This window comes from Sorex fumeus, unplaced genomic scaffold, assembly GCF_029834395.1.
Source record: "Sorex fumeus unplaced genomic scaffold, SorFum_2.1 ptg000072l, whole genome shotgun sequence".
NCBI classification, from domain to species: Eukaryota; Metazoa; Chordata; class Mammalia; order Eulipotyphla; family Soricidae; genus Sorex; species Sorex fumeus.
Genome location: NW_026606129.1, coordinates 50,537,013 through 50,550,634, shown reverse-complemented (window position 1 = coordinate 50,550,634; position 13,622 = coordinate 50,537,013). Strand labels below are relative to the sequence as shown.

The following is a 13,622-nucleotide window of genomic DNA, read 5'->3' as shown; positions in this document are numbered from 1 at the left end:
TGAGATGTATACGCTCATTAAACTACATTCCCACCCCAAGAGATGATTTAAATAAGCAACTTTTTGCCAATCTTAGAAGGTGACAGTCAGAAATTTCTTCATACCTATGGTGTCTGTCCCAGATCCAGCTGGGCAGTGAAATAAAGTGGCTACTTTGTAATACTTAGTATTTTAGTATATATTTTCATATATTAAGTATATAAAATACTCAATTTATATTTTGATAGCACAGCGGGTAGGGTGTTTGCCTTGCATGTGACCGACCTGTGTTCGATTCCTTCGTTCCTCCCGGAGAGCCCGGCAAGCTACTGAGAGTATCCCACACACACGGCAGAGCCTGGCAAGCTCGCCGTGGCGTATGTGATATGCCAAAACAGTAACAAGTCTCACAATGGAGACATTACTGGTGCTCGCTCGAGCAAATCGATGAACAACGGGAGGACAGTGCTATAGTGCCACAATACTCAGTATACAATGTTTTATATTACTCCAACACCATTAGTGTCCTTTCTTTTTTTTGGCGTTTTGGGTCACACCTGGCGATGCACAGGGGTTACTCCTGGCTCTGCACTCAGGAGTTACTGCTGGGAATCGAACCCGGGTCGGCCGCGCGCAAGGCAAACGCCCTACCCGCTGTGCTATCTCTCCAGCCCCAAGTGTCTTTTCTTTACACTAAATCATCTCTTGCTGTCTAGAGGTCTGTACATGGATCCCACCTTTCCAGAGAAAATCTTTTAAAAAAAACTTTACTTAAATCCAGTGACTTACAAAGTTGTTCATAATATAGTTGTTCAGGGCATTCAATATTTGGACACCAACCCCACCACTGGCATGATCTTCCCTCTACCATTGTTTCCAGTTTCCCACCCTCCTCTCCAAACCTGCCCCCTTAGCAGGTATAAAATAATTGTTTTATATTGCTTGTTACATGATGGCTAATGAAATTATAAAAAAAATACTTAAGTAAAAGAAAATTTATGAAAATTGTTATCTCACAATGGGGTCGTTAAAGTGTTGAGGATTTATTGTTTGCTGTAGTTGAGTCTTCTGCATTTATATTTTTATTTATTGTGCTCAGTTAGCTTCTGTGCTACTATCCCATCTAATTTGGTGTGCTCCTACTGGGCCCAACAATATTGTGGAATTTGGAAGTGTTGCCTGACTGCATATGTGGCTGTGTGCTCTAGGAACCCTAGGGCCTGTAAAACTCCCTTCTCTGTCTGAGCTCCTTTTTCCCCTAGCATGTGTGAACTAACACCAAAAGGAGAGAGAAAACAAAAGGGAATGCCCTGCCACAGAGGCAGGGTGGGATGGGGAGGATGGGGGGTGGGAGGGATACTGGGACCCGTGGTGGTAGAAAATGGGCACTGGTGGAGGGATGGGTACTTGATCATTGTATAACTGAAACCCAAGCACAAAAATTTGTAAGTCTACAACTGTACCTCATGGTGTTTCGCTAATAAATATTAAAAAATAAAAATAAATAAATTTAAAAAAACTGAACTGATACCAGTTTAAGTGTCTTAGTTTGGCATGCATCTCTTTTGAGATTTGTCTTCAAGCTGTGTAATTGGGCTGTTGTTTTCATGGCAGCAGCTTTCTCAGAGAAAATTTAATGGCACTTGGAAAGTAGTAAGACTGGTAACTTGGTAACAATGAGTGATATGGGACTGATTTTATACAGAAAGTGAAACTTGGCTGTGATTTTAGTAGTGGCACAACCCTCAGACAACACACTCGGAAGAAACACTTCATTTAGATACTTCTTTGCTTGAATAATGTGCACCTTCCCTTCACTTGGGCTTAGAGCAGGGTCAGAAAAGAGTAGTGCTGGGAGATAGTGGTAGTACAGAAAAGTTTCTGACAAGTTTGAATAGCTCTTACTCTAGCCTTAGTAGTTGTAGTCTCTGTAGTGGGATGAAATTAATGTGTTTTTTTTCCAGGTGTTCTGATAATTCTTACCATTCATGATAGGAAAAATCTAGATTGCTGCCATGATTGGTTGGCATTGTACTTGGTTACTTAAAGATCCCTAGAAATGCTTTTGTCATCTCCCCAGTGTTAGTGCTGGGGAATGATACTGCATAGCTTTGTCCCAGATTTCTATGGTTACTGTGATTCTCTTGGTAGCACTATCATCTGAATTGCTCAGAGAGCTGATAATGTTGAAGATGCTGAAGGCTCTGGTATTGTGGCAGAAACTGCAGAAGCCTGTGACAACATCAGCCATGAGTAGGAACTTCTAGGGCACTACTTGATGCAGTTGATTTATGCCTATTGCAGAATCAAAGTTGTGAAATTATCTAGAAGCTTTCTAATTGGCAGTGTTTGAGAGACTGGTTATGCAGTGCTGCTCAGGCCCTGTGGTGCTAGGTTCGACTCTGGCTATACTTGCTCGACAATGTTTGTGGTGCTGAGGATCAAACTGAGGGCCCTGTGAATGCAAGGCATGTGTGCCAGCCCTTTGAATGATTTCCCCAACCCCACAATTTGATTCATGATTGATCTTTGCGGGGAGTGCCTGCATTCGGTAGTTCTCAATGGGTCGCTTGCATTGCTGTCCACAAGGGCCTCTTGGTGCTCTGGGGACCTTATGCAGTGTTGGCATTCAAACCAGAGTTGCAACTGGGGCTGGAGCGATAGCACAGCGGGTAGGGCGTTTGCTTTGCAAGCAGCCAACCCGGGTTCGATTCCCAGCATCCCATATGGTCCCCCGAGCACCACCAGGAGTAACCCCTGAGCATCACTGTGTGTGACCCCCCCAAAAAACAAAACAAAACAAAAAACAGTTGCAACCAGTCACAGGGTAGGCAAGTGCCTTAACCTTTGTACTATTTCTGTGGTTCTCTCTGATTGATCTTTTTCTTGATGCTTGGCCTTTTGTTTTGTTTTAGGATCATGCCCAGTGGTGCCTATAGACTATTCCCGGCTCAGTGTTTGGGAATTGCTCCTTGTGGCATGACTGTGTGTGATGCCAAGGATTGAACTCAGGACACAGACATACGAAGCATAGGCTCCATCCCTTTGAGGGCTCCATCCCTTTGAGCTATCTCCCTAGCCCTTATCTGGCCTTTTATTTCCTCCTTGTTAAGCTTAGCAATGACTCCAGGAAATGGATCCAACTTTGCTCTTTCTTTCCTCCTAGTATAAATTGTTAGATTTCTTTCTGTTCCAATTGTATATATACATGCTTCCACGGTGTGGGCTTGGGGGAGTGTGTAGAGGGAATATATGCCTTAGAAGTTCGGGGGGGGAGGGGGCAAGGGAAGGTAAGGTTACACAGGAAGGAAAAGATTCTATTTTCTCCTATAGCTCTGGTGTATAACAAGTGTAACTGCAGGGTGAATATTCATGAGGGAGTGAACAGCAACTTTTAAGCAGAAATGAGCTTGTAAGGTCCTTAAAATATGTACATTCACGTACGTGCATATCCTTATGTATGCAGACATTGGCTTTTTTCCCCTACTGAATAAGATTTTATGATATGTGCAAAGAAAAATAGTTTTTTGTTTGTTTGTTTTTAACAATTAGGCATTTTATTTTATATTTTTGGTTTTGGGGTCACACCCAGCACTGATCAGAGCTTATTCGTTTATTCCTTATTCCTGGCTGTGCACTCAGGAGTCACGCCTAGTGGGCTCAGGAGACCATATGGTGTGCTGAGGATCCAGCGGGTTGTCTGCTTGCAAGACACCCTGTACCATCACTCTGGCCCCTCCCTCTGAAATCAAATCTTTGTGAAGTAAGCAGGACTAGTTATCTTCCCCGTAGATGATTACTGTAACTTGCTGTAGTTCTAAAAACAAAAATTTAGAAGAGATCTGAGAACTAAGAGAATGTGGGGTTCTGTGAATAAAAGAATGGATGAAGGTAGCATGTTTCCAAGGTCTGTGACTTAATAGTGCTGAGATCTCCAACTATGTGTGAGAGCAACCTGGAGAGACTTCGGTAGTGCAGGTCGCCAGTACTGCCACTTACTTTTGTAAACTTCAGGATCTTTGCTGGAAGTCTTTGACTTGGAGTTTGTGTGTTAGCAACACATTTCACGTAGACAGGTGTATTGGATCAACTGTTAATAAACCTTTCACATTTTTTTCTATAGGTTGCCATCAGGTTTTCTTACAGCATCTGATACTAAATCTGAATATGACAGCTTGTCAGTGAAGCTGTTCTTTTTAAGATCTTAGCTCAGTAAAGCTCCCACTGATGAGGGATTTATGCTATTAGGTGTGAAAACAAAGAGACAAGCTGAAAGACAACAGAATATATATGAATTCTGTAGCTTATCCTATAACTCCTGTTGTCGGGGACCAGGGGTTACAGGCCAACTGATCAATTTTGGTGGTGGTGGGGCGGGCAGTGCAGGATGTTAATGCTGGTAGCTGGCTTTAATGTAACCAAATAGAGCTTTGAAAGATTTTTTGTTTTTGTTTTGTTTTAAAAGAAAGACACGGAATGTATGTTGCATAATACAATAAAAATTTACCAATTCATGAGGCAGGCAGTTTTGAACATTCTGGGCTAGCACATAGCAGGAAACAAACCCAAAATTCTCTTTATCCTTGATTATGGGATAGATTGGTATTTCCCAAAGCTGTTGATACTGTTCTCTTTGGGGTGGAGGGTAGAGGAGTGCTAGAACAGTGAGGAGGCGGGCAGTAGTTAATAGCCTTGTTTGTAATTGGGGGGGGGCACTATTTGCTTCAGGAAATAGATTTCGGGGGCTGGAGAAATAGTACAATATGTAGGGCGCTTGTCATGCACTCAGCTGAGTCGGGTTCAATACCTGCTACCACATATGGACCCCTGAGTACTGCCAGGAGTGATTCCAGAGCACAGAACCAGGAGTAAACCTTGGACACATCAGGGTGTGGCCCGCAAACCAAAATAAATACATTTCCAGGAGGTCGAGGAATAATTTCTTTTTCTAAAATGGGAGTAGTACACCAAGTATGTTTGGGAAGCTCAGAGTATATAGTCTGAACTCTAAGGAAGTTGTATCTTATCAGGTGTTTCTTTTTTTTCTTTTTTCTCTCGTCTCCTCCCTCCCTCCCTCCCTTCGTCCACCCTTCTGCTCCCTCTGTCTTTCTCTTTTTCAGGAAAAAATAGGTTGAATAGACTCTTGACTACTGGCCTCAGCTGGCAAGGACCTTCCTTCTACCTAGCTCTCCTTTTGTGGCCCATGTGCTGCATCCTCTGCCCTCAGTGTGCAACCGGCCCCCAACGCAATGTGTGTTTGTCAAACCATGGAGGTGGGGCAGTATGGCAAGAACGCAAGTCGGGCCGGAGACCGGGGAGTCCTCCTGGAGCCCTTTATCCATCAGGTGGGCGGACACAGCAGCATGATGCGCTACGACGACCACACTGTGTGCAAACCCCTCATCTCCCGGGAGCAGCGCTTCTACGAATCCCTCCCTCCCGAAATGAAGGAGTTCACCCCTGAATACAAAGGTCAGTCACTGTCCAGTTTCTGGAGAGAGCAGCTGCCATGGGCTTGTAGGTTCTTAGTAGTTTTTATGTTTCGTTGACCATGTAATGTGGTGACAGGTCTCAAAGCATCTCATCACTCTCTGAAAGAAGATTAAGAAGTTGAAAGCATCAGTAAGGTCTTTAGATCTTGAAAATTAAATACACTGATAGGTAACCTGGGAATAATTCACAGTATTAAACCCTATTGGTGAAGAAGAGCATGCTGTCAGGGAGGTTTCCTTGGTTTGCTGGGGTAACTTAGGCTTGAAGGAGCAGCAGTTTTCTGTTTCCAAAGTAAGAAGAATGTATGCTTCCAGGCTAAGACAGTGAGATCAGTGGCAGGAGGTCTGTCTCTGTGCTAAAGTATTGGTGGTTCTGGGCTTCCAATGCTCTAGCACTTTGCATCCTCTTCCAGTACCCTGGAAATTCTAAGTTCCATGGTAAAAAAGGCACCAGGGTTAAACCATAAGGCCTGCACCTCAGAGCTGAGCACTCCTGGGTGTGATTATAAAAATAGGTTTAAAAAGGAAGAGGTGGGGGAAAATAGACAGGGTCAGGGATCATTCAGAATCAGGATAGTGCCCATCGAGTGAAGGAGATTGGCAAAAAGAAACATTTTTCTCAGTCTCACACATGCTTTTCCAGGTTAGAGAGTCAGTTGTACCACACCAAGAACATAAAAGGAGATGTTCTACTCAGGTTTGATACCTGGCACCACACATAGCCTCCTGAGCACCACCAGGAGTGAACCCTGAGCACAGAGCTAGGAGAAAGCCCTTAGCACAGTTCATGTGGCCCAAAACCAAATAAAAAATACTAAAAGTATAAAAAGAAAACTGAAGAAATGTAGTTGAAGGTTGGATGTATAGTTAAAGGGCAGACTGTATGTTTTATTAAAATACTACTTTGGGGGCTGTAGTGATAGTACAGCGGGTAGGGCGTTTGCCTTGCGCTGAGGCTGAGCCCAGTTGATTCCTAGCATCCCATATGGTCCCCCGAGCACTGCCAGGAGTCATTCCTGAGTACAAGCCAAGAGTACCCCTGTGCATCACCGACTGGGACCCAAGAAGAAAAAAAAATTAAAAGAAAATAAAATACTACCTTTGAGGTAGATTTCTAGGTACTGTAATTTCTTTCTGAGTGACCCAAAAATACTGCTAGTACAACTTAGGAGGGTTTTTTTTTTTCTTTTAACCTGGGGTTTTTTGTTTTTGTTATGGGGCCACAACTGATGTATTTAGGGTCTCCTTCTGCTTTGGTGCTCTGATTTCTCCTTGTGGTTTTTGGGGGACCACATGGATTAAACACAGGCCTCCTGCCTGCAAAGCATGCACTCACCCCTTGAGCTATCTCTCTGGTTCTCCACACGTTTTTTTGAAAGAGATGTAATGGGGGCCTGAGTGATAGGACAAAAGGTAGGATGTTTGCCTTTCACAAAGCTGACCCAAGTTTGATCCCTGGCACCACATTTAGTTCCCTGAGCCCTGCCAGGAGTAATTATGAGTACAGAGCCAGAAATAAGTCCTGAGCTGTGTCAAGTGGAAGTTCTCTGTGATGAAGCTAGAATAGTCTAATGCTCACTGTGGCATAAGACATTATTTGGGAACTGTTTTAGAGGGAAAAGTCTTGGAAACTTTCCGGGTGATGCTGGCAGGCAGAAGGAAATAGAATATATAGAAGGACTCAGGAAATAGTAGCATCAAAGCAGCAGAGATAGAGGACTAAATGATGTCAGTTGGGCCTTGGAGATAGCTTAGAGGGCTTAAGAACAAATGCATTGCATGTGATCTGTCTAGGTTCAATCACTGGCACCAAACTGGAAGCCCTTGAACATTGATAGATGTGCTCCTCCACAAGTTATATGACTTGTGGATATGTAAGGAGCATGTAGTTCTTTTAAATGGGAAAGATTCAGTTAAAAGAGGGCTAGATAAGAAAGTCGAATATACGTATAGATTGAGATGTAAATGGCAGACTTACAGAGGAATGAATAGTAGACGCATGTGGTGCTGATGATCTACAGTTGTTCAGGATTGATGGTGCTGTGCGCTGGGAGATAGCACATGTCTGTACTCTACTGCATGGATCTAGCCTGTGTTAACATTAAGTGACTAGTACCTTTTTCAACAGGCGTGGTGTCTGTCTGTTTTGAGGGGGACAGTGATGGTTACATCAACTTAGTGGCTTACCCTTATGTGGAAAGTGAGATCATGGAACAGGATGACACACCAGAGCGGGAGCAACCTCGGCGCAAACATTCCCGCCGGAGCCTGCACCGGTCAGGCAGTGGCAGTGACCATAAGGAAGAGAAAGCCAGCCTGTCCCTTGAGACCACTGAAAGGTAAGAGGGTACTGAGGGGATCAAAGGTGTGTGTCTAGTCTTGGTCACCACAGATTCGTGAGTCATCTCTAGATTTTTATATATATAATGGGAAAGTGGGGTACTAGGTGAGGAAATATGTTTGGTGATCTTGGATCACCAAAATAGGTGTAGCCTACCTGTGTGTCACATTTCTCTAGTGCTCTCTACACCTGTTCTCTTAGGTGAGAACAGAATTTCCTGTGTTCTGCAGCTTGCTGTCTTCTACCCCCAAGATAGGAAGTTGTGTACATTGTCCACAAGGAGACTAGCTTCTTCTTGACCTGCATGCAATATGATAAAGCACCAGGGCAATGAGGTATCATCTACACTAATATTCTTTTTTATTTTGTTTTATGTTTTGGCCACAACTGACAATTCTTGGCTTGCTCCTGGCTCTGCATTCAGGGATCACTCTTGGTGGTTCTTGGGGACCATATGGGATTCCAGGAATTGAACCCGGGTCACTTGTGTGCAGAGCAAGCACCTTACCTACTGTACTATCTCTCTGGCTCCTAGATTATTATTATTAATGAGTTTTAAGTGTCAAGACTTTCCTGAGACCCTGATAGCATCTTTAATCCTTTCCTTGTACCTAGAGTTTAGTTTGTTGCATTAAATAATATATACACACACAGATTATATATATATACATACATACATACATATATATATATGTAGCCTGTGAAGAATTATGTTTCTTGATACTTCATATAATGAAGTATAAGTTCAGGACTGAGAAGGTAGCTCAAAGGTCTGGTACTAGGCCTTTGTGTGATAATGTGCTAGGCCACTGTGTACTACTATGTGTGCTAGGCCTGAGTTTGGTCTCTGGCACTGCCTGGTAAAGCCCTGGTGGCCTCTGAGCACCGAGGGGAGGTTCCCTCCAATCATCCCCCAAAAGGAAATTCTTTAGGTGGTTATAATGAAAAGAACAGACTATTAAAAGTGTTATGGGGATAGAAAGAAATTAGAACTTCTCTGCATTTGCTTAAAGGGTTATGAAATTTTTAGTTTCTTTGAAAAACAGCTTGGTAGTTCTTGAAAAAGTTAAATCCAGAAGTATGGGTTGACTCACCAACAAGCACTTGCCTTGAAACGGTGAGTCCACAGGTCCAAGACTCAGTATTGCCCGCATGTGCAAAGTGTGGTCATGGGGCTCTCTGTCTGGGATCACAGATGCTGCAGCAGTGTCTGTGACTCCTGTGTGTGCACGCACCACAGCTAAAGATGCGTGAGCACCCTGGCCAAGAGTGTGACCCCAGGAGGACACTTTTTTGAGCACCTCAGCAGCCCCTACCCTGGTGAGTCCAGGCAAGCACCACAACTAATAGTATGTGGCCCCAGGGAATAAGACAACCAAGCATATGATCCCTGATCATCCCAGCAACAAGGTTGGGGGAAAGGTAAATCCAGAAGTTGCAAGCTCAGAGAGGAGAACTCAGCTAACTGAGTGCATGCTTTGCACGTGAGAGACCCAGTTTAATCCCCAGTACCTCATGGTTCCCTGAGCACTGCCAGGAGTGACTCCTCCCCTTATATTCCAAACTCATAGCTGGGAGTAGACTCTGATCATTGCTGGATGTGGTTAGATATACCCTTTACCCCCACCTAAAAATGCAGCAGTGGCATAGGTAATTCAAAAAAGGACCGATCACATACTTTGCATGCTGTTTTTGTTTCTGTGTTGTTGCACCTAGCGATGCTCGGGATATTCCTGGCAATGTTGTCAGGGATCATTCCTGGTGGGACTCAGGGAATCATGCTGTGCTGGGGATCAGATCTGGGTTGGCCACTTACAAGGCAAGTGCTTTTCCCACTGTACTATTTCTCCAGTTCCTTCAGTTTCTGAACATCCTCAACAATACTTGTTCCAGTTTACCTTTTATCATAGCTATTGTAATGAATATGAAATAGTATATCTTCATATAACACGATGAATTTTTTAGACAGTTTTTAGGAACACAGGAGGTACATTATACCATTTAGTCACTTTGTGTTTTCATGCCTCTGGAGCCTTCCCACCCATTAGCAGGGTCTATGGGCAGCAACCTTGGCTGGATCCAGTGAGTTTCTGAGGTCCTTAATGATATGTGTGTTCTTTCTTCCTTAGCTCCCAGGAGGCAAAGAGTCCAAAGGTTGAGCTCCACAGCCACTCAGATGTCCCTTTCCAGATGCTGGATGGCAACAGCGGTCTGAGTTCTGAGAAGATTAGCCACAACCCCTGGAGCCTGCGCTGTCACAAGCAGCAACTGAGCCGAATGCGCTCTGAGTCCAAGGACCGAAAACTCTACAGTATCCTTGTGTCTTGCTCTTTCAGCAGTGACCGCTACTGTACCCACTGCACCTGTGTCTAGGGACCTGCTCAGGTCATGGAAGAGACCCTCTCTGTTGAAGAGTTCCTCTGTGTCGCATTTTCTTTTTTCATATGTGTTTCTTCTCTTCCTTTTTCATTCCCTTATCACCATATTTTTTCTACCTTTTGAGACTGGCAAGGCAGAAGTAAAAGCTGGCAATCTAGAACTTAACTTTATCTCCTTGAGGTGTTTTTTTTTTTTTCTTACTATATTTGGCAGTATTCAGAGCTTAACTACTGGTGGTGCTGGGAGGGGCATGGGGAATGGGGTTGGGGGGCATGCTACAGCGTATGCAATGCAAGGCAACTATCTCCTGGCCCCTGTATCTGTTTTTCTAGTATAACAGTAGCACTGAAGTGTCACTACTGTGACTTGGTTTTAAATTTATTTTTATTGCAATTTAAATAGCTGAAGAGATAGTACAGCAGGTAGGGTGTTGCCTTGCATGTGGCTGACCCAGGCTTGATCCTGACACTCCATACTGTCTCCAAGCCCGTCTAGGAGTGATTCCTGAGTGCAGAGCCAAGAGTAAGCCCTGAGCGCCTACTGGGTGTGGGCCCCAAGCCAAAACAGACAAAAGGTAGCCAATATAGCTGATGGTTACCCTTCATCAGTGCATGTCAAGAATTGTGTCTGTGTGCATGTACATCCATGTGCACAGATACATTTTTGTCCCCTCCCTTTCCAAATGATGATAATTAAAAATTAATATTTGGTTTTGACTGTTTTGGTCTAAAGATAAATATTGTACTTGTACAAAAGTTTTAAGATGTGCGAGATACGGGACCGGAGCCATAGTAAGTGGGTCGAGCGCTTACCTTTTACGTGGTCAGCTGAGTCTGATCCTGGCATCCCATATGGTTGCTAAGCCGCACCAGGAGTGATCTGAGCTTCAGAATTAAGCCCTGAGTACTGCTTGATGTGCCTAAAAGCCAAAAACAAAAACATGTGAAAGATAGCGTATTACTGTGCTCTTTTCAGTAACACATGCACTAAAATTGGAATGCTATCGCATGGCCCCTGCGCCTGGAGAAAAAGTGTTATAAAATGGAACTTCTTATATTCATGTAGTGTTTTTGAAAATAGATAAGCATTACTGAGAAAAAGGATGTGTGCCGAGCACTTCATAGATAATCAGTATTTGGTTATAAGCTGTCTATCATGAGCACACCAAGTGGCACTCTGTGGGGCTGAGGTTGCTCCCTGTGGCCTGGCATTAGATGGGGCTATACTTGGTGGTACTTTAGAGGGCCACAGATGTTAGGAATTGAATTTATGATCTTGCATATGATGGGCATGTGATCTCCCACTTGAACTTTCTCCCCAGTTGACTTTGGTTGGCTTTGCTTTGTAATTTTTTTGGGTTTTGGTGTGGCCTGGCATTAGTTACAATGTCAGGAGTAATTTATTAGGAGTAAATCTTGGTGGTGCTCAGGACTTTACTCCTAGTGTTGCTCAGGAGACCTTATGTGGTGCTGGCCACCAAACCGGATTCCTCCCTGTGGAGGGCAAGTTTCTTTCCCCCTACTCTGTATCTCTGGCCTCCCTTCCTTTCGGTGAACATTGAAACCAGGCCTTTATACATGTGTGGCATGAGCTCTACCACTGAACTGCGTCCTAGCCCTAGTTGTCCTTATTAGGCGTAGGTAAGGATTTATTTGTTTCTGTTTTTGGCCACAGCTAGTGGTGCTCAGGGATTATTCCTGGGTCTGTGCTTAGGTATCACTACTTGTGGGACTTAGGTGGACAACGTGAGGTGCCAAGTTCGAACCTGGATTAGCTGCTTACAAGGAGAGTACCTTACCCTTTATACTATCTGTATGAGGATCCATGAGGATCCTTTTTTTTTTTTCCCCTTTTGGCTTTTTGGGTCACACCTGGCGATGCTCAGGGTTTGCTCCTGGCTCTGCACTCAGGAATTAACTCCTAGCGCTGCTTGGGGGACCATATAGGGATGCCAGGAATTAAACCCTGGTCAGCTGTGTGCAAGGCAAGTGCCCAATCCACTATGCTGTCACTCCAACCCATGGGGATCTATTTTGATATGTTTGTTGCTAGCAGTGTACACAAATCCTTCTGTAAGACATCAGATATCTGTAGGACTCATCTAAAGAATAAAATACTTGAGGCCAGACAGAGTACAGCGGGCACTTGCCTTGAACACAACTGACCTAGGTTCGATTCCCAGTAACCCATATGGTTCCCTGAGGACTGTCAGGAGTGATCCCAGAGCACAGAGTCAAGAGTAAGCCCTGAGCACCACCAGGTGTGGCCCCTCCAAAAAATGAAATCATATGTAATAATAATAATAATATAATTGACTTACAATCTGCTAGTCTATCAAGATAATATTTAAAAATTTTGGGGCTGGAGTGATAGCACAGTGGGTAGTAGGGCGTTTGCCTTGCACGTGGCCTGAGCTGGGATCGATTCCCAGCATCTCATATGGTCCCCTGAGCACAGCCAGGAGTAATCCCTGAGTGCATGAACCCGGAGTAACCCCTGTGCATCGCTGGGTGTGACCCAAAAAGCAAAAAAAAAAAAAATTTATCAGGGCTGGTAAGGTGACTCAAAGGGCTGTATTGCATACTTTGCATGTGGAAACTGGATTTGATTCCTGATGTCATGTGGTCTCCTGAGCATCAAGCCAGAAGTTGGCTTCAAGCACTGGTGGGTGAGGTCTACAAACTAAGAAAAACAAAAGTAAAAAAAAAAGACATTCACAGATGTGATACACCCCCCACACACACACATACGCACTTCTTCACTGATACAAAGAATTTCTGTCACATGCAGTATAAACATTTTTGTAAGTGAATTAGCCAGTTACAATGGACAAATGTCACATGATTTTATTATATGAAGTACTTAGAATAGACAAATTTATAGAGACAGTAGAGGAATGATTGCCAGGAGCTTTGGGGAAGAGGAATGGGAATTGTTTTTAATGGGTAGAATTTCTTTTTTGTGGGAAAAAGTTTTGGAGATGATAGATAACACTAGTCATTGCACTACTGTGCAATGTATTTATTTAAATGTATTTATTTTTTCTTTTTTGGGTCACACCCGGCGATGCACAGGAGTTACTCCTGGCTCTGCTCTCAGGAATTGCCCCTGGCAGTGCTCAGGGGACCATAATGGGATGCTGGGACTCACACCCGGGTTGGCCGCTTGCAAGGCAAATGCCCTACCCACTGTGCTATTGCTCCAGCCCCAGTTTAAATGTATTTAATGCCTTGGAACTGCACACTTAAAAATGGTTAATGAGGGCTAGAGATAAGGTGCTTGCCTTGCATGTGACCAACACTGGCTTTGATGCCTGGTACTGCATATGGTTACTCTTGAGCACAGAGCTAGGAGTAGACTCGGAGCTCAGCTGGGTTTGTCCCTGGGGGAAAAAAAAAACGGAAAAAAGAAGGAAAAGATTAGTATAAAAG

At 43.9% G+C, this 13,622-nt stretch overlaps 1 protein-coding gene across 1 annotated transcript in view; it reads left to right on the top strand.

Moving 5' to 3' along the window:
- Positions 1–13,622, top strand: part of IP6K1 (inositol hexakisphosphate kinase 1) — a 34,018-nt gene that overhangs the window by 13,173 nt on the left and 7,223 nt on the right. The window contains exons 2-4 of the mRNA XM_056129039.1: positions 5,100–5,451; positions 7,600–7,810; positions 9,942–10,123. Coding sequence (XP_055985014.1) covers positions 5,229–5,451; positions 7,600–7,810; positions 9,942–10,123 — 616 coding nt within the window. The 5' untranslated portion in view covers positions 5,100–5,228. The remainder of the gene's footprint in view (positions 1–5,099; positions 5,452–7,599; positions 7,811–9,941; positions 10,124–13,622) is intronic.